The following is a 24,539-nucleotide window of genomic DNA, read 5'->3' as shown; positions in this document are numbered from 1 at the left end:
GATCCCAAATAGACTCACATTAGGACACATGAAAGCAACTGAACCCAAAAATATATTAACCCTTTGATGCATGAATTATGAAATCTTCAGCCATGATTTTTTAACAATTTTTTTCATTCATCTTTAGGTGTGAATGAAACAAATTTCAACAAATATTTTTTGTAAAATTTTATAATTTACAAATAATTTATTACAGGTCCACCTTAGTGGACCACGTGCATTCTGAACATGAAATATGTTGGCTTGACTTACTGAAGTCCAAATGGAGGGGCTCAAATACAATAAAGTCTTCAACAGCTGTGCTTAATAGCAAAAACAAATAAATAACAATTTTGAGTACCTGTCCACTGTAGTGACCATTATGCACCAAAGGGTTAACCAGTATATAACTACACGCACACAACACGCCTGCAGCAACAGTTAGGACTCCTCCCTCCCTTTTAAAAGCGTTTTCGCTTGTGAGGACACTGAGGTTGTAAAGCCACATGTTAGTAGTCTGGCCCCGGTGTGATCAACCAGTTTCTGCGGGAATGTGACGGCGGAACCGGTTCGCAGCGGCGCGAGTCCCCCCCCCCCCCCCCCCCCCCCCGCCTATCTAATAGCGTCGCGCTTACAATTTTATAGACTTTTTTACGAGCTTAGGGCATGTCTAGCCTGTGTAATAATCCGGGGCTTGGGTGAATCACTTTTGAAAAGTTTTTAACTTACCCGGACACCGAGCTCTCTCCTTCCTCGCTGATGATTCTGACATGCTTGCGTTTAAGACGCTGCATCATCACCGTAGTATCCCCGTGCCATACTAAATCTGACCTACAAACGTTGCATGTCTTCGCCTGATTTAACTGAAAATGCTCCCAAACTTTAGAAGTTTTTACTTTTTTGGGGTCTCGCTGCTTCTGCCATGTTCCTCTTACAAACACCTGCCGGCTCTCCACCGGTCTGCGCGCAACGGCGGGCAGGAGGGGAGGGGGCTTTTGGAAGAGTTGCGCAACACAACGAATCGATGACGCAATTCGTTGCCAACGCTTTTAGTAATCGATTTTCATCGAATTTATCGATTCGTTGTTGCAGCCCTAGTCAAGTGCTTTTCCAGCTTTGTGAGTTGGAGGACTTTGTACTAGTTTTAGATAAAATGATGACATTAGTGACAGGAAGCCTGATGAGCTGGGATTGTCCAGGTGAATATTCATGTCTCCAAAGACCACTGTGGGATATGAACACTTTAAAAGATACCCAGTCCGGTCCGTGCTGGCCCAGATGTGAAAGCGCCATACCTGTCCTGCCTCCATACTTCCTGGTTCCAGAGCCAATCATATTTGAGCCTGTGAGATTGCCATGTCTGCTCTGGTATTTGTAATTCAACACTGGCCGACAAAGAGCAGCAGGGTTGTGGACAGAATGGAAGCCAATGAAAGGATTTATTTTTTTACCCCTAAGAAGCCACAACATTCTTTTTGTCTCTAAGGCATATGGTAAAGAAGGCTAGAGGTTAACATTAGGCTAACAATGCTAACAGAAAATTAGAATTAGATTTTTGGCTCTAAAAATATCTCAAGCTACTTTTTTCAGTTACTGGCAACTCAATATTACAGTATGTATGTATCTACTCATCAGCTAACTGTGTATGACTCCTTTTCGCTGGTCATCTAGAATCATCCAGCGCTTAGCTGTGACTGGCAACAGTTGCTAAGAGCGGACTGGTTGCTTTGCTACCTGGACTGCAGTACTCAAGTTTGACTACACAATGTCATTCCTACTTCATGCACCTTTAAATTTTGATCCCTCTGTTTAAATAAACATCTAAGGATTTAGAGCAAAGACTGACACAAAAAGAAGCACGAATAAGTGTTTCTGACATGTAAAATATAAATAATACAGATGTTTGTTTTGAATTTGGTTCCAATCAGCTGTTGATTTTTCAATCCAGAGCTGAAGATGAATTGTCTCTTGCATCTGCAACGGAGTCGAGGCTCAGCAATAGATCAAACTCGGAGCGTAAAACAGCCATTTAGAGTCGGTGGATGGATTTAACATCCACAGCAAATCATCACATCTCAGCCATGATCAATATCAGGCTCAAGGTCAATCCATCTTGTTGGGTGTTAACGCACCCCTCCATGTTTTATAGACCCGGCCCGATCCCAAGGTCGGGACGGTAAACAACGGGTCCAGTCTGATCTTACCGATGTGTTTAGGTGAAGTTGTCAGTAAATCCCATTTCAAACAGAGACTCCTTATGAGCATCTCACTCACACACACACGCACGCACGCACGCATGCACGCACGCACATACACACACGCACGCACGCACACACACACACACACACGCACTCACACACGCGCACACACACACACACACGCACACGCACGCACACACACGCACACACACATGCATGCACACACGCACACACACACACACGCACACGCACGCACACCCACACACATGCACACGCACGCACGCACACACACACTCACGCACGCACGCACGCACGCACACACACACACACACACACACACACACACACACACACACACACACACACACACACACACACACACACACACACACACACACACGCACACACACACACAGATCACAATTTCATCCCGGTTTCTGATCTAACACAGTAATTAATAAAGGGATTTCTCATCTCCTGCCAGCTTCGGCCGAGAGAAATCGAGCGAGGCTGAGAGAAAGGGCGGGGGTGGGAGTACCAGAGCTGTTAATTAGCTGTGCAGTGGAGATGGCGCAGACAACACAAGGCTCCATGTCTCCGACAGCCATTCACTCAGTCAACATGACAGCAATGACAACGCTGCTGGGTCCTTCTCACTTAAACCCTGGGTGTAACGTTCTGTTCTGACTCTAGAGAGCAGCATTGGACTAGGAATCCTCCTAAATGCTGGATTAAATAATTGAGATTTTATAATTTATTTAAAAATGAAATAACTTATTTCCTATAATGCAAATTTCTAGACTCATAAGGTTTGACTAAAAGCCCTTTTTTGTGTAACCAAAATCTGCAGAAAAGAAGCAATCCATTACTTCTGGTGCATTAGCAGCATTTTTCTTGATCAGATTGGACATGAAATTGTATTGTTTTGTGCCTTGTCAACCTGGAATCAGCCCCGCAACCCTGGAAACAAAACAAAAATACTGGTGCTTGAATAAGCACTTTTCTCCCTCCCATCACATCGTCTCTGGAAATATTTTTTTCTTTTTTACTCCCAGTTTTTTTTTTTAGATTAGAATTTTGACACCCCAGTAGTGGCAGTTGATTAATTTATCCACTTCTAGTGGATCTTTAGTGTAGGTGCAATTACACGCTTAGTTATGAGAGATTTGTGCCGCTGTTGTTGACGTGCATCCCAGACCCGGGGCTCGTGTGCTTGGTTTGCTCGATCTCCCAAAAGGATTTGCTCCTCGCCCTTAATTTTCCGGTTGTCCTTGCTCTGTTGCTAAGGCAACGTGGAGAATACCGGGAGCTTGAACTGGGCCTTCAGATATTAATTAAAGGCAAGAACCTTGCATCGCTGAATACATGTTTAGAAAGATGAAAGAATGCATGCATAATCAGGTGTTGCGAATCCTCCTAGGTGTGTGTGTGTGTGTGTGTGTGTGTGTGTGTTTCCCGCTCAGAAGTAAAGCAGGCTTCTCCTCTCACTCCTCCGCTGTCACTCAAATCTCTAATTGGCTCGGAGTGTCTTGAAGGCAGCTCTTTGAGGGTGATTGTGCTCTTGTTGGCTCTCCGTACAATTTTTCCTCTCTTCGCCCGTTTGGCTCGACTCGCTGGCTGACAGACGAGGAGGCACCAGCTCACCTATTGTACTGGCCTCCGGAAAACAGCTATGGGCTAAATCGGCGCAGAATGTAAAACACAGATGGCCGTTGACTCACAAATGGGTTCAGGGAAAATGAGAATCTACCCTGTCAGTCTGCTGAGTCCTCTCTAGATTTTCACTCCCCTCCCTCATCTGTAAGTCCATCCTTCCTCTTTTATTTAATTTTTTTTGTTGCTACCCTTAACTTTTCCTCCATCTTGGCCTCCATCTCTCCTCCGCCACCTAAAGCGACCAGTCAGGGTTAATAAGCCCCGAGTCGGGCTGTGTTTAATGGTTAATGTGGTCTCTTCCTGTGACAGCTACCTGTCCCCTCCATGTTCACTCCACATCTACTCATGCAGGTTCCTATATCAGGAGGCGTGTCCTCCGCCTGCCTACATACCCCCCTGCAGTCTCGAACTGTCACTTCCTCTTTGTGCAGGAGACCATGCACCCAAACCTGCATGTACCTCTCCCCTGGTTTTTCCAGGATGCTAGATACCGAGTGAGTGGGAGCAGCGCCGAGGCTCGGAAGGAGAATAAAATAAAAACCAGTGAGGGCTGAAGTGGAGAAGACAGCGTGCTAGATCTGACAGGGATTGTGTGAGATTGAATTCAGGGCAGAGATGAGATCTGATGGGAAGAAATCTGATTCAAGAAAAGCTGTTTTTTGGCTGCGAACGAAGAAGGAACAAGGCTTCCATTGCTATGCAGCGCCACACGGCTTCCACGGAGCAGGTTGAAGTGGAGGGGAGGGGATGTGAAACTTTAATCACCCCTCTCTCTTTCTGTTTGTAATTTTAGTCGCCCCTTCAAATCAAAATCAAACACTTTAAAGAGCGATCATAAGGCTGCTGAAGGGCTCAAGTTGGAGTGAAGTCCTGAAAGCCGAGTGCTTTTCATTTAGACCAATGGCCTGTTCATACAGTGCTGGTGTTTGACCCCCACAGCTGGGTTTGACCCCCACAGCTGGGTTTGTGTCACACTTAAAGGTGTCGTATCAGAAAAAACATTTTACTTTCAGACAAAGATAACCCGAGTAAATACAAAAGACAATTTTATTCATTTAAAAGGCCAAACTTATCCATACCAACCTGCCTGCATGTGGAAAAGGAACTGGCCTTAAACTTAACCGTAATCAAGCATTTGTGATAACCAGTGCCCCACTCTTCAGAGAATCGTTTGAATTCAGGTCCCCGGCATCCTTTATCCTGGTGTTGAATCTTGATCTCTGACCTCAACCATTGGAGACCTGCAGTACTTTGGTGGTGGTTCTTGGGTTCTTTGTCCTTGAATTCCTTTAGAATGGGGTGTAACATGTTGCTTATTGAGAATTTTTATCCTACTTCATGTTTGGTAACAATTACACCACATATTCACCTACTTTTAGTGTTTAGCATTGTTTTTATCACGTTTTTGCACTTTTTAAATATGATTTCATCACGTTGTTTTGCTGCCTCCTTAATGACTGTAATGTTGCGGTGCACGGTGGCTCGGTTGGAACATCCTCAGTTTCATTGTGCCTTCAGGTGTAATGACAATACAGCACTATTCTATTGTTGTAATTAAGCTGGTAAAACTGAACTCAGATTTCCATGTAATGTGACTAATAAGTTAATCCATGAATTAACAAGAAGAATTGACAGTTTTTTTACAGTTTAAAAACCCCACAAGTATCACAAAGACCTGTGAAATCTGTTTGTGCTCAGAGTTTTATCCAATTACTGGAAATTAATGTATTAATCACCCAAATATTCTTGAAAACAATCAGCCAAAATTTCTTTTGATTTCAAAATCTAATGAGCAGTTTTCTAGGCTCTAAGTCAGATGTGAATCAAAGACATGATTTCATGTAAATGTGTTTTATTGATTTTTAACTGTTAGTTTTAGGAATTTTGTTGTTTTTCCTTTTTATCTTTTATCTCTGTTCTACATGACTGTATAACGCCGGTTTAATTAACTAACATTTTTAGTGTACAGCGCCTTGTTTGGTTGTAATGCCTTGTGAATGCGCTTTATAAATAAAATTGGAATTGGAATACATCTCAAAGTTAGTGTTATTTTGATGTCAATGTCGAAATGTTATTACCAAATCTGTGTTTTGTTAGTGTTTCTATTCAGTGGGCCCTGATTTTCCTTTTTAAAAGGGATTTTCAAACCCAAAGTAAAATTTTGTCTGTTGCTTTATTCCCCATAGTTTGATAAGGAGGAGTAAACACAGCCCAGCCATTCTCTTGGTCCAGCAGTACTCTTTTAGCTTTAGCTTAGCATAACACAATGAAACTTAATGGCGCCAACTAGCCTTGGGTGTGAAAAAGTCATTAAAATGACTCAGTAGTGATCCCTTTTAACAACCTTGCTGAAATGATCTTTTCATGTTTAAACTGAACATTGTTTTTGCATTTTAATTTAAAATTCCTTACCTAAATATAATACTGGGATTTTAATGCTTTTCAAATCATGTTCTGATTTGTTCCAGCCGGGTTACGTGAAGCTGTCCAAGCCCGTGGCTCTGTGGACCCAACAGGACGTGGTGAAATGGCTGAAAAAGCATTGTCCCAATCAGTACCAGGTCTACAGCGACTCGTTCAAACAGCACGACATCACAGGTGCGTTTTCACACAGAGGATTGCCATACGTCTAAGAAAATAAACTTCAATGTCCTGCAAACCAACATCTGAAACCTGCTGAAGGTACAAGACCCCCTAAGGCAGCAATTTGGAATTTTCCCCTATCAGGAATTATGCATGATGATTTAGAAATCCATAAGTGATATTGTTACCCTGTGTTGTGATATGATGTATACAATATGTCCCATCTTGTAGAGCCCCATGCAATTTTACTTAACCGTCATTAGCATTAGCCTGCTTACGTTCGCATGCATGCATTTGCAGATGTAGTCTGATGTAGAGTTGGTCACATTTCATATGGACAAGCAAGTATTTAAAATATGTGAATAAACACAATACGTTTGTAAAACATTTTAGATTCGTTGTCCGGCTAGAGGTGCAAGTTTACAAATAAATTGTTGTTTCCAGCCATAATCACAGAAGTAGGGAGAGGGGCTTAAGGTGCAATACATTTTTCAGCCTCTAGATGGTGCCCTCTGACAAGAAACTATGGATTTCTGCTTTAAGGACTCTCTTGTGGTCAAAATTAATTTAATAGAACCTGGAGTGGCTGCATGTGGGAATTTTAAGCCAGAAAAAAGGCATGTGTGTGGTCACACCGGTCACCACACAAACCAAAGAGTACAAGCTAATTGCAGTCTTCATCCTGAATTATAAATGTTTCTCTAGGTAAATATTAATGTAGTGAACGCACTAGAGGAAGTCCAACACTCACTCATTTTGGTGGCAGATGGCTGCTCATACTGATCCAGGTCCTGGAGGTTTCTTCCTGTTAAATGGGTGTTTTCCCCTCCACTGTCGCTACATGCTTGCCTAGTTTAAGGATAGCTGTAAAATCAATGTAACAACAAGTCAGCGACTCAATGCAGTCTGCTGCTTTTCCTAGTTAGGACACTTTTAAATAATTGGAATAATGAATTGAACCCAATGCACTGATAAAAGGTTTAATTGGAATTCGTGCTTAGCAAAGTGGCTTGAGACGACTTTATCATTATATAAATAAATGTCTACGTACTTGGAGACTTGTGATACTTTGGTCTTAAATAATAGTTTTCCAGGTGTTTTAATAAACTATTCACTGCATTTTCATAAATTTTTAAAACCAGTCTTTATTTGACCATTTGATTTGTTGGTGAATGGACGCAGAAGAGGAAAATTACTGTTATTTTAACAAAAGAAGACTGAATAATAAAACTCTTAATAAACCAGAACTCATATAAAAGGTAGGCTGAATGGGACTAGAGATCCACCTACAGGACCGCAGAGTACTTTTAGATGCTGTTTTTGTTTGATGAGCCACTTCCAGAATATACGATCTGTGTTTGGTCTCATCTTTCCGCCTAAAACTCCTGGCACAGATGAGGTACTTCATCACCATGAAGTCAGACTGTCTAGCCAACCTCCAGGTTCGCTCCTCTCCCACTGCTCGCCACCTGCAGCCCAGCCGCACGGCCCACCCGTCTGTCCTCTCTCCCTTCTTACCATTGCTGCTTCCTCTGGCAGCAGTTGCCACGTCAATCACTCCCCTAACGAGTCTCTTCAAGGTCACTTTGGGTCTAACGGCTCGGCAGTTTGCATGGCAACAGACAACCATTAATTTGTAATTCGCTCTTCCTTCTCAGAGCACGACTGATCACGCTAATATGTTTATTTGTCGCTGTTGAGGACCTCCTCGACTCGGCGACTGGCTGGAAAGATAAATGGCTGAGTGGTGCAGTGACTCACTCTGCTATTTTACCCTTTGATGCATTTTGACCGCTATGTGTCTGCGCCAAGCTTTAGCATCCTCTGTTTAATGGTCTGAAAATATGAATCTTTCTGCTTTGCACCACAAGTCGCACATATGTCTCATCAACTGCAAAGAGGTCCAGGAGATGACCCACAGTTCATTGCATGTTCGCTGAACCGCTGCTTCAATTTGAATTTAACTCGAAGGAGAAGCACTTTAACAGAATTTGCTTTCTTTTCATTTTTATTTTCTCAGCTGAAGTCATCGACTGCTGCTGAATCACTTGTGAAATGTGAGTTTTAGCTTCTTTGACACTTTAGTTGTTTGAGTCTAAATCGCCTATTTGTTAGACGGATTATTTGGTGTAATCAGTCAGAACTAAAGGCTCACAAATGACTTGTTTCAGATCAACACATTTCAATGTCACACAAAGATGTGCTGATTTTATTCATGAAAGGAAACATAATCTATCCAAACCAACCAGGTTCTGTGTAAAAAAAGTAAGTGATCCCCTAGGTGGGGAAACTGTACTGGCGATTAGCCTGTCATCAATTTGGAGGTATCTCCGCCCACTCTTCTTTCACAAACTGGGATGACATTAGTGATTCAGTTGCCTTACAGCCCGAAGGTTGCAGGTCTGAATCCCAGCTGTGGCTTTTCTGCACTAAATTATCATGTTTTCCAATCCCCGTATATCCCCGTGTTCTGCTTACCTCTTCTCTGACTTCCTGAAACAGGTAGCCTGGCAAGCCAGACTAAATAAATGCATTATTTAGCCTGGCACCACTTCATTGATAGCTCAGTCGTGGGACGGGTTCTACTGTTGTCTTTCTAATAATCTCCGCATGCTACTGGACAATAAACAACGCAACGGATGTCTGTAAACGAGGCAGCCCGCTGTTGAAGAAGGCAAAAATACACCCCATTTTTCTAAATAAAGGACTTAAATAAATCTATCGGCTCTTGAATCCAATAAAGCCCAAGTCCAAATAGTCCACAATTGATGTAAAAGCTGTTTCAAATGAGCTGTCGCCATCTTGTTCCACTCTGTTGCATCATTCCGTCCACAAGAGGAATGGAGGGCCCTGATTGGTCCACAAAGCAGATAAAGCGCTGTGATTGGTCACAGAGCTCTATAGGAATGAAACCCCTATAGAGAGCTGTGATTGTCCAGCCAGACTACTACTAGGGGCTGCGGAGGTTCTAATGGAGCGTTCCTAGACCAAACTTTGCAAAGCAAGAATTTGGTCTAGTCCACTAGGCAATGAAACAAGAGCACTGAGACTTTTGTCCATACATAGATTTGCTCACAAGTCACGCATTCATACTACAAAGACCACTGCACCTGTGTTGAAAAAACAAGTAAACTTGGTCTTTAAAGGGGAACTAGGCAGTTTAGGCTTGCTTTTGACACCTCCTAGTGTCTGTCTGTAGAACAAAATCTCCTCACTGTGCATTCATTTTTTTAAGACCTTAAGCTAACTGTTGAAATGTCTCCCCAGCCTTCATTAGTGTCTCCAGGAACCACTAATCACTAAATTGAACAAATCAGGTGTGTTTGTGATCTAAAACATACAGGAAACATGCTGGAACCAGACTGCAGCGCCAGGTATGTCAGCTCAGTTTTGTACCCAAGTCCCAACAAAGCAGCCCACCAGTCTGAAGTTGCAAGTGGAATATTCTGGCCACAGGGGGCAATAGGGGTTGGGTTGCTTATCATTAACCCTGTAAAGGGTCATTTTAGCACATACTGGCTCATGAAAACAGTTTAAACACATGAAAAAGTTGCAAAGTATCCCTTTAAGGGAGAGAAGTTTAAGATAAATGTCAACAAAAATTCAATCTATATTAAAATGCGTTGTCAAAAAGCCTGCATTTAGCTAAACTATAAACAAACACCAGCTTTCTTAGTCTTTCAGTTGATATACGCATTCAAACCTAATGATTTATTAACTTAATGACCTGTGCAAGCTGCTAAAGCGAGGTGATTTTACCAGTGAGAGAAGAGTTAACCCAATAAGCATGCGTGCACGTGGAACACGCACACACTTTCCTACTGCAACAATTAGGATAATGACATGCACAAAATCTGCAAGTAATTCAGTTTGTTTACACATTGGGCATTAATTAACAGAAGCCAATTAAAACGGGCCAAGCCACACCAATTGAACCCACGGAGCAATTTCCATCCCAATCAATCTCTAAAATATTATGCAGATCTGTTGTTGTTCCAACAGCCTATTAGAGTAAACAAGGCTAACAAATGCAATGTTGAGAACAATCATGTGTCAACAAACAAACGGGGAGTTTGAATCCGTTTCTTGGGGAATTCAGGCGTGCATCAGGGGGGTGGTTGGAGGTGTTTGCTCAGCCTGCAGACGTGACCCTTTTACAACTGTGTATGCATGAATTGGCTGGATTTTCTTGCTCTGGATTCTTTTTGTTGCCTCCATAAAGGACAAATTCTCTTTCCGACTGTCAGCGACACTCAATCTCACTTGTCTGTGTGATGTAGTCATCCCTTTCACAAAGTAGCAAATCAATAAAGAGTCTTTTTTTCCAGATCATAATTCAAACAGACGTTAACGTCCTCCCTCTTCTGACATAAAAGAGTAGCGAGGGAAATGCATTTGACTGTGTATCATTGCGGGAGCAACATTTTAGCGCTGAACGGCTTAAGTATGCAGCAACTGCTTCCTTGTGAGGCTGCTGTGACCTCTGCCAAGAAACCTCCTCTCTTCTTCACCCCCCCAAAATAAATAAACAGGGTGGCAACTTTGACTTTTACACCCAACTGTTATTAAAAATGCATTAACGTATATTAGTGCATACAGTGATCCCTCGCTTCTTCGCAGTTCGTTTATCGCGGATTCACGACTTCGCAGATTTTTTCTTTGGAGTCTTATTCAAAGGAAATTCGCCGATTCGCGGTATTTTTCACCGATTCGCGGTATTTTTCTATGCGAAATATCAAGAAATTCCTTTTTTTCATCAATTTCATCATAAAATGCACTTTTTGTAATAAAACTATAAAAAAACAAGTAAAAACACAGTACTATGTAAAGGGAGGGTTTTAAAAGTCTGAATACTGAATACGTACCTGTTAAATAAATACTATAAATATGGTTTCCCTACTTCGCGGATTTTCACCTATCGCGGCCAGGTCTGGAACGCATCTACCGCGATAAACGAGGGATCACTGTAATTAGATATTAGTCCTTAATACTTCGTGATTACAAAGATAAATGGGGCTTTGGTTGAGGTAGTAGCTTAAAATATAAAATAAAAGTTTCTGATTACCTGTCTGAGATGAAGATTCCTGCAACGAGATCATGTGTGACGTGGGGGACGTGTAGTCTGTGCAACCAGCTGGCCACGAGATTTAAATATGTAAAATCAAAGCGCAATTTTATGTGGACATGTTGAGGATGACGCACAGCAAGTTAGCTTTAAAGCACCGGGCGCGTGTGAACAATCCTGGCACTGTGGTCACAGAAAAATCTTTAGACTACAATAAAGTTTATTATAAAAATTTTAGAAAATAATACATGAATAAACGTTTTAAAAAGTAGAAAATAAAAACTGAAACTTTTTAAAAAGGAAAGTCATAAACTAAGAATTTTTACTTAGTACTTAGCATTTGCTTAAGGTGCTCTCATGCACCTTCGCTGAATCTACAAGTGGACTAAATTATTCCCAAGATGGGTCCTTGTACCGTAATATCTCTGATGGTCAAGAGCCGCTAGATCATGGTGCTTAAGTGTGAAGGGCTCATGTCCTAGAGATGAGGCCAGCATCCTTCAGAACAGCCAAGCTACGTCACCTGTATGGATACACCATCACCAAGATCTCCATAGGCTGCTTCTAAACCATTCTATGGAAGTTTGGTGGTCAGAAACCAGAGTGGATCTCACCTGCAGAACTCCGTAAAATGTTTATTTATTTTTTTCTCAACACATACATTTTCCTGTCTAAGTTTCGTCTTCCCTTCGGGGTTGCTAAACTCAGCTATTACAGAAGCCTGGAAGGGGTATGTTCATCATCATGCCTCGCTCTTCCCCATCCCGGTATTCTGTAGTCCAGATCCCTCCTCCCCTGGACTGTAAACGATGACAATCACTCTCTGAGTAGCTAGCAGGAGTTTTATCTCCATAGTTGTGAAGGAGTGATTTCTTTCTTATCCAGTCTGCTCTTTAAGTAATGCCAGGGTTAGAATAATGGGGGAGCTAAGGGGAGCCTGGCTCCCCCGAAAGGGTGGTGAGCTCCCCTACATGCCTTCAACTTACACACTCAGGGGGAACCCAAAAACAGCTCCAGTTACAACCTATTTTACATTATTTATATGGACTCCCAGTGTACCAGGACTCCTTTTGAGCGGCGAGGACGGAGAGCTCTGATAGTAGACTATATTAAAAAATTTTGAGTTTCACCTGTTAAAGTGATGAAAATCATTATTTTTACACTTTTATGTGGATTCTGAATGTACTGATGACACTAATCTTACAATCTGGGGCTATTTAATAACCAGCCTCTCATGATGTATGATGTCATAAGGCCTCACTCTGAATAATTAACAGCCTGTAATATTGGTGGTGACATGAAGAGTGGCCTGTATCCTGCAGCTCACACTCCTGAGTTTTGCACCCGTCCAGCTCACCAGACCCATCGTATTTCAGTTTGAGAATAACAGCAGCTCTGGCCAAGAACTCTGCATCTACTGAATGTATGATTGATGAGGCAATCTTGCATGAAAAAAAAAGGGGGGGGGGGGGGGAGGTCCAGTTAGTGGAAAAGTTAACAATTTAGAAAACATCCATGATGACATGTTCATCAACGTTTACCCCAATTTCTTTTACTTTTGTCCACTTTTTTTGACAAGTCGGCAGTGCCAAGTAACAATATAGCTCGCTATCATAGATGCCTGTGTAAGAGGAGCCCTGTTATAGCTGTATTAAGTTATTTTTTGTCAAACCTCAAAAGTTATGTTATGCTCAACATCCCCAAAATCACAAGCTTGTGTAAACCTTTCAGCTACAATAACTAATCTTAGGGTTAGGGTTAGGTGATGGGTAATGTCAGTTAGCTGTGATGGCCATCTTGAATAGGGTTGACTCCAAAGTTGATGAGTAGGTGTATTTTGTCAAAATCCAACTGGTGGGTTATGAGATGTTTTGCTGTTGGAACACAAATACAGGCAAAAACCATTAGTGTCCACCCTTTGACTGCAGCCAAGAAAAATTCCATTTAGAAAACAAAATACTGAAAAGCTGAAACGTTGAGGGATTCATCCCTCCCTCCATCCATTCTCAATCATCATCATCAAGGTTCCTGCGAAGGGTTGTGTGTCATCCCGCACCAGTTTGTTGAGCCTACCAGGTGAACCAGTTGTTTCCATTGCTGGCGGTTTTGTGCCAGCCTGCAGCTCTCGGGTCAAACTACAGAATGGCTCTGGTCGGATGGTCAAAAGAAAGACTGACATGGTCAAGCCAGAGGGGGTGGCGTTGTGCTGCCAGGCAAGATGCTCCGGGCTGGAGCGTGCGTTCTCTTAGCACTTGGTTGGGGGCCCGCTGGGGCCACATGATGTTCTTAATGGTTCTCGAAGCTCTGCTATCAAAGCCATTGATTCCTGTAGCCAGAGTCTTGTTAAGGGCCAGGTCTCCGAGCTGTAGAGCAGGATGGAGAGTCTTGTGTGAGATGGTCTGGTTCTGCCAGAGTGGTTTCCAGAGAAACTGCAGAGCTGACGCAGCCAATGGTCTTCTGCAGTACATTTCTGGTTTCAGGTCTCTGCTGTTCGTCACTAAGGAGCCCAGATACACATATGGGCCATTCCCATCTGTACCGGGTCGGCCCGGGCCGGGAAGCGTAGGTTGTTTACATATCTGTGTGGCCTGGTATTTTTCCGGGCCAACCAAGGCTCATTCTCAGCCCTCTTCTCGAGGGGGTCTGCTTCAGGCCGACCAGGGCCAACGCACCCACTGCTGACAGCAAATTCACACCTTCCATTAGAGCAAGCCTCTGATTGGTGGGTAGAATCAGCCCACATGGGCTTAAGACAAGGATGTGTGGAATCAACCGGGCCAGGCTGGGGCCGACTGGGGCTATCCGGCCCGGGCCGACCCGGTACAGATGGGAATGGCCCAAAAATCTGCTTATCGGGTCTCCCCAGCCACTTGGTCTAGCTCCTCTGGGGAATCCTAAGGTGTTTTCTGGCCTTTCGGGAGACATAGTCCCTCCAGCGTGTCCTGGGTCTTCCTTTGGGGTTTCTTCTATTTCGAAATGCTCATAAAACCTCACCAGTGCGACGTCCAAGAGGCATCCTGATCAGATGCCCGAGCCACCTCAACTGGCTGCTCTCGACGTGGAGAAGCAGCGGCTCTTCGAGCCCCTCTCGGATGACCAAGCTTCTCACCCTACCTCTAAGAGAGAGGCCACCCTGCAGAGAAAACTCATTTAGGCCACTTGTATCTACAATCTTATTCTTTTGGTCACTACCCAAAGTTTGTGGCCATTGATGAGTGTAGGAACGTAGACTGAATGGTGAATTGAGTGCTTTGCTTTCAGGGATTTAATTAAGTAAATAGTTGTTTTACTTTCTAAAAACCTTTTATGTAGTTTTATTTTGGATGGAATTATTCATGTTTTCCAGTTAAAAATTTGGAGTCTTAATTGATTCCAAAAAGACACAATGTACAAAAACATCTTGTTTATCAAGTAAATCGCAAATGAATCACATTTCTCACAAATAACAGTAGAATAGAATAAGTGTATTTGATGGGGACTTTGTTCATTACAAGCATTGCTCCAAATGCACCAGAGGTACACAAAATGTTATTTTTCATCCACAGTCCCTGAACGGGATCATCCGTCCGTCTGTCCGGCAATCCATCCGAAAACAGCACAAAAGTTTCACAAATACAATTATCAAACACTGAGTAACAATAATTAATAAAAGAAATGTGTAAAAATAAACTAGTCATAAAAGAAGTATCTAGCAACTGAAAATAAGTCTTTTTTTTAACATTTGCATAAAAACGCCCATAAATATGTCTAGGTAACCTAATGCTTCCTGTCATAAATGTGAAATGTCATTTACATTATACTGTATTACAGTGCTCAGGCAAGTCATACACAGTGAGTGAGTCTGTTCAATTATTGCAGTCTTCTTCGCCCAAGGCAGGACGTTGGCTATCTGAAATTAAAACTTGCCGAGTCCTTCTACAATGACCTTGGAAAAACTTCCATCTAGCTTCACCATACACCTGCGGCTGATTTCTGTCATTTCCACCTACTCCACAGCTTTAAACCCCCCGTCTGCACGGTCTATCTGCCGGTTGTTAGCTGAGGCTACCCAACAGAGATGCTGTATAATGATCAGCAAAGTGACAGAACATCATTGATGGTAAAGTCGGCATGAGTGTACCTGCTGCTGTGACAAGCGGTGGATTGAAACTGCTCGTTATTTATGTCTCTTTATCTCCAGTTTGACAGATTTTTTTATTACTTCCACCCGTATTGTTCTCTCTATTATCATAAATGGCTTGTTTTTCTTCAGTCAGATGTTAGCTTTAGCTTTGAGTAACGGGTGTTTACAGGCCTCATAGCCTTTTAGCTCCAGGGTTATAAGCAGTTCTATGACTGAGACAATCATTCATTTACTTTAAAGACTTCAAACTGTGCCACATCACAGCAGGTACTAGTGAAGAACAGGTAGCACTGCTATGGCTTGTCATTGTTGGCTAGCTGAATGGAATATTTTGATGTTGCTTCTTTTCCTAAAGGATTCGTTCTCGGAGAAACCATGTAGCACTTGTTGTTTTTGAAATATTATACATATTGCTGTTAGCTTTTCACCACATAGGTGCTTTTTGATATGTCTAGTGTATACGTTTCCGCCAGAAGGGGAGTTCTGCAGCAGGCCTGTAGAGAATGACTAAGGCATGCCTGTGATTGGTCACCACGCCACTTCTTTTAACGTGATCAACTGCACCGCCATTCCATTGCTGAAGATATTTATCAGCCATCATAGAGCAGATTGTGGAACGCCTTGCTGAAGAAGTATGATGACATGAATGTAACAAAGAGATCGTCGGCTCAGGAATGGCGTCACTTTGAAAGACTTTGGCATCAGCTTAGGACTACTTGGGCTTTTCTTTTGAGATGTGAGCAGATAGGTCTGAAAAAAGATGCATTAACTTCTTTTACTTCTTCAACATTGTGTAGTGGACTGCCCCATTGACAGATTTTCGTAGAGGAGAGTGCATGGCATAGTGTGTTGCTCTGATTTGTCGTAGCAATGTCTAGTTGCGTGGAGAGACCGTTTGAAAGACAACCGTAGATTCTGCCTCATGACCGAGCTATTTCCATGGGTCGTGGCCATACCATACATTTACATATATAGGTTAGTTTGCCAAGCTAGTAACCCTCAGATTACTGGGAAACACACTCTACCTCCTGAGCCACTGCTGACTATTAGATTGTAAATGACAATTGGAGAAAAACAAATAATAAGTATGGCGTTGGCTCTTAAGCTTTAAGGAAATGCTAACATCGTCTTTGCGTTAGCTTTTAAATGTTTTGGGATAATGTTAACATAAAAAAACTTGTTCATATTTCCGTGAGCACGTAAGCTAGGGTGTAAACCTTCATTGTTTGTCCACTAGGGTTGCCTAGCTTCCTTCTCAGACAGTGTGCAAACCAGAATTTGTGTGATCATGTTGACCGTGCACATAGCAGTTCACACTTCGTCCCATAACTGAGAGTGATGTTTGGTAATCATGTGAGTGGCAGAGGTGTGCACTCGAGTCACATGACTTGGACTCGAGTCAGACCCGAGTCATTATTTTAATGACTTCTGACTTGACTTGATAAAATATATTAAGACTTACAACTTGACTCGGACTTGAATGCCAATGACTTGCAACTTGAATCGATTTGCATCCGTTGACTTGATGATGACTTGAGCATATTTGATATTTTAGCACTAAAGTGGCACAACATGGACATAAAGCATAAGTCATTCTTCGTTCTGGGTTTGATGTACTGCTAAATACAGCAGCACTTTGTTTATAATCAATAATTCAGTTGCACTTTCTGATTGCTTGAGCAAAACAAATTAAGCTTTAAGAAGCTTTATTTCTGGAATTTATTATCATTGTCATTAAATTGAGGTTGGACTTGATTATGACTTGAAAATTCAAAGTTAATAACTTGGACTTGACTTGGACCTACCATTCATCGACTTTGGACTTGACTTGAGACTTGACTGGAGAGACTTGACTTGCAAAGCAGTGGTGACTTGGCCACACCTCTGGTGAGTGGTGTGGAAGCTTAACCCAAAGAGAAGCTGTCATTTTCCCACCAACATCTAAAAATATACCTTGTGTAACCTGAGTGCTAATAACCAGGCTTTGTGCTTCTGTCTTCACTCATGACTGATCCTCAGCCAGAACTGGCATGAAGTTTCAGCTCCACCTGTGAAACGAAGTGAGGATCGATGCATGTATGTGTGTGCACAAATGTACTTTAAGCTCCCATTCATCAAAGCCATAGTTGACTGTGCCAGGCTATAGCTGCAGATTAATCTGCTCCGGCACAACACGGCTGCTCACCTGTCATTATTCCCATTCCCGGGCACAATGTGTGCACCTCAGCAAATAAAGCCAGCTCAATAAAGACTATTACGTTTGTATTGTATATCTGTTATAAAACTTTTGCATTATAACATTCTTGAAAATAAATCAAAATGCTCCTTAGAACTACAAGTGAAAGCTAGGAGGCCTCAGTAGTGCTTTGGATTGGTATGAAACCAAATGCAGATGGAAATAATAGGAAAATATAGATAGTGTGCACCTTATACCTGTAGTGGATCTTGTTAATAAAATATTTTCTCTTTTTAAATGTTTCTTCTATGTAGACCCCTCGTCCAGATCCTTACTCCCCTGGACTGTAAACAATAAAACCCACTTTCTGAGTAGCTAGAAGGGAGTTAGCATCTCCGCAGTTGTGAAGAAGTGGTTTATTTCTTCTCTAGTCTCCTATTTAAATAATGCGTAGAACCAGGGTTCGAATTAGGGGGGGCTAAGGGGAGCCTGGCTCCCCTGAAAGGATGATGGACTCCCCTTGAAGCCCTCGACTTACACACCCAGGGGTAACCCAAAAAAGATCCAGTTTCATTTTATATTACACTATTTAAATGGACTATCAGCATACCGGGACTTCTTTTGAGCAGACTGTTCATGTTGTAACGTACCAATGTTCAAATTTTCACCGACGAAATTACCAGAAATTAACTTTCATTTGCAGACACAAACACACCATCTGCCAAAACGGGCAACTCTGCACCAGTCCTGAGACATAAAATTCGATGCAGCCGAAACTTCTGCATCTTCACTCTGAATAAAGTTCACCTTCCTCAAAGTTCCTAAGTGACTTCACAACTTATAGGTTGAAATAATCAAGTGTGTTTAATGAACAAGGTGTTTAAATCAAATGTTTTAATTATCTGTGCTTTAATCAACGATGGGTTTAAAATGAATATCTTTCTTGCAATGATCCATTTCAGATCTCAACTACTCCAGATCAGTATGTTGATTTAACAAGTTAATCCATCAGTATACTCATATACATTATAATAAGATTATTATTAATGTTTAACATTAACTTTACATAAATGTTTAAACATTCACACAAACCTCTCTAAGATTTGACTGAAGGAGTGACTTCTGAGGTATTTTTGGCAATGCCCTCAAACGTGTCAAATTCTGATTTGCCAAATTTATCAACAATGTGATTCGATAAAACATAATTGTTTCCAGATTTCATTTGGTTTCTAGCTGACTCTCAAACCGGCCAATTTGGGAATGAGCATTTTGAAACCATACTATCTTTTCACCTCAGATTAAAACAGCTCTGTAACACTTGGTGATATCAGACAAAGCGGCTCTTCTAAGAGCCAACAAACAGCCTTAGACACAAACAAGCATTTCAGCTTCCTGTCGTGACCTGGAGATATCTCAAGACTAGTCGGGTTGTATCAGAGCCAATCTACGACTTCCTGGTACCTAGAGGTCCATGCCATCGGCAGCATCCATCCCAACCTCTTGACCCCTTGGATCGTACGAGGATTTCCACATAAGGGTGCGTAGACTCTGCACAAATTGCTTCGGATGGTTTTATAAACAAATCTCTGGTTTACCAAACATACAGCCAAAATGATTTTACAACCCAAACCCCACAAACCCTCTCAGATACTTAAAGGGACTTTACGAAGTTTTGAATTTTTATGCTCGCGATTGCCCCCTCAGGCCAAATGCGTAACGGCAGCTTCAATGGTAGGCTCGTGCACGAGGCGCGCATGCTGTACGTGCACACTCCTTAACGAAATAGCAGCTTAGACAGTCCCGTGTGTGTGTGTGTGTGTGTGTGTGTGTGTGTGTGTGTGTGTGTGTGTGTGTGCGCGCAAAACATTCTCACTCCCAGCGCGTCAAAAACAAACGCTTGGTCAGCCACCCTCCACGTCAGACCCCTGACGCGATGGGATGTCCGCAGCCAGGGCACCAAACAAGCTCATTGTACCTCACCTTAACCTTATCCTCTTATTTAACCTTCCCCTCACCTCTATCCTAACCATAACCATCTTGGTAGCGAACACGTTAGTGATGTGTCGATCGCTCTAAAAGCCGGCTCTATGAAGTGAATGGCGGGAGCTGCCTCGTCATTGGTCGAGTTTGGACCGAGCCAACACAAGGGGGAGGTTTCAACTACCACGGTGGAGGTTAAAAGTAGAGGGTATGTGTAACCTCCCCCTCGCCAGATGGTGTGTTCTAACGTTCCCCTTGGGTGGCAAATACGAAATTTGACAGTCAGACTCTGACTGTCAGAGTCAGAATGCATGGGAAACAAACCCTTGATCACAGTGAGAGTAACGTTTTAGGTAGCAAGAGGGTTAAGGTTAGGATGTGGGAGAGGGGAAGCTCTGTGTGGTGTCCAACGTATCAGGAGTGGCTGCGCCAGGCACGAACTGTGGATGGCTGATGTTGGAGGGACAGATATTTCTTTAGAAGTCGGAGATTTCGACTAATAAATGACCTGACAAACTAGTGAAACGTTAAGGTTCACGTGCGGTTAAACGAGCTGGTTCGGTGCAGCATCGGTTAAATGAGGGTTAAGGTTAGGATGAGGGTGAGGGGAAGGTTATAAATAGTGAAACGTTAAGGTTAAGGTGCGGTTAAACGAGCTGGTTCGGTGCCGCATCAGCGGATATCTAATCACGTCAGTTTTACGCTGCATTGGGATCTGCAGTTACAAAAGGGAAAAACCCCTTTTCGCACATAAGTAACGAAAAAGGGCACTTTTGGCGTCTGGGGTCTGACGTGGAGGGTGGCTGACCAAGCGTTTGTTTCCGACGCTTAGGGTATGAGAATGTGTTGGTGTGTGTGTGTGTGTGTGTGTTTGTGGCCCGGAGGACAGAGGACAGGAGAACACGCAGCTAATTAATTAAATAATTTGGTTCTGTACCTTTCTCTTCAGCACAGCTGACAAAGGTTTAAGATGGGTCAGTCCGTCAGCTTCACAGAGCTTCCCTTCCCTTGCTTGAAAAATTGTTCCAAAATGAAAGTTGAACCCACATCTTTTTTATCTGTGAATTCAATGCCGTTCGGTGAGTCTCAAATAAAAATTTGGGCATCTTACTGTAAAAAAAATATACCATTAATGTAAAAAAGAAACTCTGAATTAACTGTGTTCACATCCAGAATCAAACCCAGGACTTCTGCATGAGAGTCTGACGTCTAGCTGGTGAGCTAAAGCGCCAGTGGCGTCCTTCGCATCTGTAACATTTATATCCGTGATGACAGCTGAAACAACGTTCAAAGAACGGTTCAGAGCGAAAATGGCTATTTTGTTGCTAATTTGCAGGAAATATCTAGAATAAAGTTCTACAGAAAGTAGTTAAGGGTCCTCAGAAATGTAGCTAGGTTCATCACTAGGCGTTAGGAACAGCGACAAAGTCGCTGAGTTGGCACTACCTCTCTCTGCTGCTAAAGCTACGGATAGCAAATGCTACGGGCGATGCCTGAGCGTGAACGCGCATGAAGCAGCCTGCTCGACCCGAGCATCTCTCTTTTTCTGTGATTTTACAGAAAAACAGGCAATCACAGTAAAAATGCCAGGGCTCATTCTACAGGACCAGGGCATTGCAGGAGAATGTATGAAGAAGACATTTATTATTGCTATACATGTTTTGGCTGTCAAACTTCCATAATGCCCCTTTAAGAAAGGTTTTGCTTAAACATCTAGCTTCCATTACATCATTTCATCCATCACATGAAATCACTTAATATCCATTACATTCCATCATTCATACCTTATCTTATATAATCATTAGTTTAGGGAAATAGAAATTGATTCATTTTTATAAACTATATACTGGACTCTATCTGAATTAATATGAAGTGTGTTTATGGTCCCTGAATAAGTAAAATAAACTATAATCTTCTGATTAAATATTTAAAGATCAGTCAGATTGATGTTTCATATTTATATGGAATTATCACATCTTGATCATTGGCCTCCCCCGCGGATGTGTTTTAAATTCTGTTGGAGGCGGGAACCGAAGCTTCTTCACTTCCTCTGTGCCACAGCTCTCCTGATCCACCAGATGACATCTCCTTTAAGTGCATTTTTCAAACAGGAAGTTTGGGTGGATATGATGCTACGGGGGTGAATGACTCTTTAATATATCAGAAATTATCAACGTGTATATTGAGAAGGTTATTATGGATTATTTGGAATATTTTTAATAGAAACAATAGATTTTTAGATATTTAGAATATATATATCTGTCTAATAACTGTTTAAACAGCCTGCCCTAAGCGGTGTGCAGATGTGCTCCTGCAGCACTAGTGATGGGGACACCCCTTCATATGTGAAACCATCAGCTGGCTGACGGATGGTACAAACAATGCTTTTGTGTTATTTCCAGCAACAAAAAGGATATTAAACATTGTTTCTCTCCATGTCATTTTCTCTTTAACACCCATAACCCAGGTAGGCTACAAAGCACACCCTGTTGTACATTAATAACATCTGGGGTGACACTGACCATCGGAGTCAAAAGTACTCATGTTGTTGGGCCTTTGGAGTGAAAGAGTGAAGGTTATAGACGGGGCAGAAGTGGACTGGCAATCTGAGTTCTGGAGAATCCAAGAACGTCCGGTGCTCTAGCTGTTGGATGTACTCCAAGCCGGTGGATGAATGCACCCCCACCCCCCTCGCGAGTTGGAAATCCCCGACGGAGATCGAGCTGATTGCAGCAGCTATCAGTCTTCTCCAACCCGCTCGGAGTTTGCTAATGATCTATATTTCTGTTTGGATATTAGTCCAGCTCCATCCTCCTGCCTGTCGGTGCATTTAACCATTGAACCACTGGCTGTGCAGGTGCTGCTGCTGTCATTGCGGGAGCATGCACAGTGTTGGATAACTCGTCTCTTTTTGTGTCTCCTCTGTCTGTGCTGACGGGGCTGAATGTGCTGTGCGCCTCAAGGTAGTGATGCACCTTTGGTGCAAAATGCGGACCTTCATGGAGCGCCTGTCCAACGTATCGGGAGTGGCTGCGCTGGGCACGAACTGTGGATGTCTGATGTTGGAGGGACAGATATTTCTTTAGAAGTCGGAGATTTCGACTAATAAATGACCTGACAAACTAGTGCGCACTAGGGGTTGTATGGACTAGTCGACTAGTCGACCTCACTGCTCTGTAGTGACTTTTTATGCTTGTCATCGACTAGTCGCTGTCACGTGATAATAACCAGCAAGATGCAGTCCTCGGAAAAGACAGCAGGTGACGAGCTCCTGCGCGTCGGGAGGCAACGCGCTGTGCCAGAGCGTCGATACTGACACCCGCCGTAAAACGGACATTTAACCAAATTGTGATGTTTACCCTTTTGCAATTTAACCTTCCCCTCACCCCCATCCTAACCTTAACCAGCTTGCACATGCAAAGCTCTGATTGTTGACGTGCTCCAGACATCTGCGTCCTGAGCACGGCCACAGCAACATTATCAAATCAGGTGTCGCCACCTCAAAAACAATTTTAACACGCGATCGTTCATGTCAGCTCATTTCCTTTGATGTTTTCTGTCTTTTATTTGTGCCTGATGCGTTTTGCTGCTGTGGAGCGGGACGCATCACCTGTTTTGTCCTCCCAATAACTTCACCTCACTGATGCGGTCGGCGAGCAGCGCGCACTCCGCTGTTTTTGCGGTCGGTAGATCTTTTAGAACTGCAGTTCAAAGGTAACTCATAAGGTGAATATATATGAACCCAGGTAGCAGGTTTTCTTTACGACTGAGAGGAGATGCAGGAAGATAATAAACAGGCAGGACAGAAAAACAGTCAAATAAAAACAAGTTAGTTTTTGTACCTGGTGGTTGCAACAAACAGACACCACTGAAGGTAATCAGAAGTGCAGCAGGAACTCTGAGAGGCTGCAGGCGCACTGCGCATGGGGAGGGGTGTGAGAGCTGAAGTGGAGCAGTATAGATGCAGAAACCACCGCTGTTGAGATGTGTTTAACTTTGAAAATGTGGGCGCAATTTTAATTGTCAAAAACTCCGCTTGAGGTGTATGACGTCTTCAACGACTAGTCAGTCGACTCGATTTTCATTACTTGACAGTCGACTTTAAAAAAAAATTAAGTCGAGCACCCCCTAGCTAGAACAGTGTCCAGCTTACGATTCACCTAGAGTAACATCCCAGTCTGAGAAGTCTCCACACGGACGGTGCTTTCCGTGGGTGCGGGTCGCCCTCCAATCGCTCCCGTCTTCCCAAATTTCCAGAAAACCAGATATCCTCCCACTTCAATCAGGAGAAATCCAGTGATCATCAGGCCGAATATCCACACATCTTCGATATCCTCAATGGACAGCTGGCTGAGGCATATGATCTTCCACTCCTTCCAGGAATCCAGCATATATCCCACCGGGTGTGTATATACAGGTGCTGGCCAGTAAATTAGAATATCATCAAAAGGTTGAAAATATTTCAGTAATTCCATTCAAAACGTGAAACTTGTACATTATATTCATGCAATGCACACAGACCAATGTATTTCCAATGTTCATTACATTTAAATTTGATATTCATAAGTGACAACTAATGAAAACTCCAAATTTGGTATCTCAAAAAATTAGAATATTCTGAAAAGGCTGAATATAGAAGACACCTGCTGCCACTCTAATCAGCTGATTTACTCAAAACACCTGCAAAGGCCTTTAAAAGGTCCCTCAGTCTTGTTTTGAAGGCACCACAATCATGGGGAAGACTTCTGACTTAACAGCTGTCCAAAAGACAATCATTGA

General features: G+C 42.7%; 1 protein-coding gene across 5 annotated transcripts in view; it reads left to right on the top strand.

Annotated features, from left to right (window-relative positions):
* samd12 (sterile alpha motif domain containing 12) overlaps nt 1–24,539 on the top strand; it is a 269,149-nt gene that overhangs the window by 45,536 nt on the left and 199,074 nt on the right. For all 5 annotated transcript variants that reach the window (XM_070547611.1, XM_054745053.2, XM_070547609.1 and 2 more), the window contains exon 3: nt 6,302–6,431. In XM_070547611.1, the coding sequence (XP_070403712.1) occupies nt 6,302–6,431 (130 nt within the window). The remainder of the gene's footprint in view (nt 1–6,301; nt 6,432–24,539) is intronic.

The sequence above is a fragment of the Nothobranchius furzeri genome, chromosome 19 (genome assembly GCF_043380555.1).
Source record: "Nothobranchius furzeri strain GRZ-AD chromosome 19, NfurGRZ-RIMD1, whole genome shotgun sequence".
Classification (NCBI taxonomy): domain Eukaryota; kingdom Metazoa; phylum Chordata; class Actinopteri; order Cyprinodontiformes; family Nothobranchiidae; genus Nothobranchius; species Nothobranchius furzeri.
This window is presented reverse-complemented; position numbering and strand designations above follow the sequence as displayed.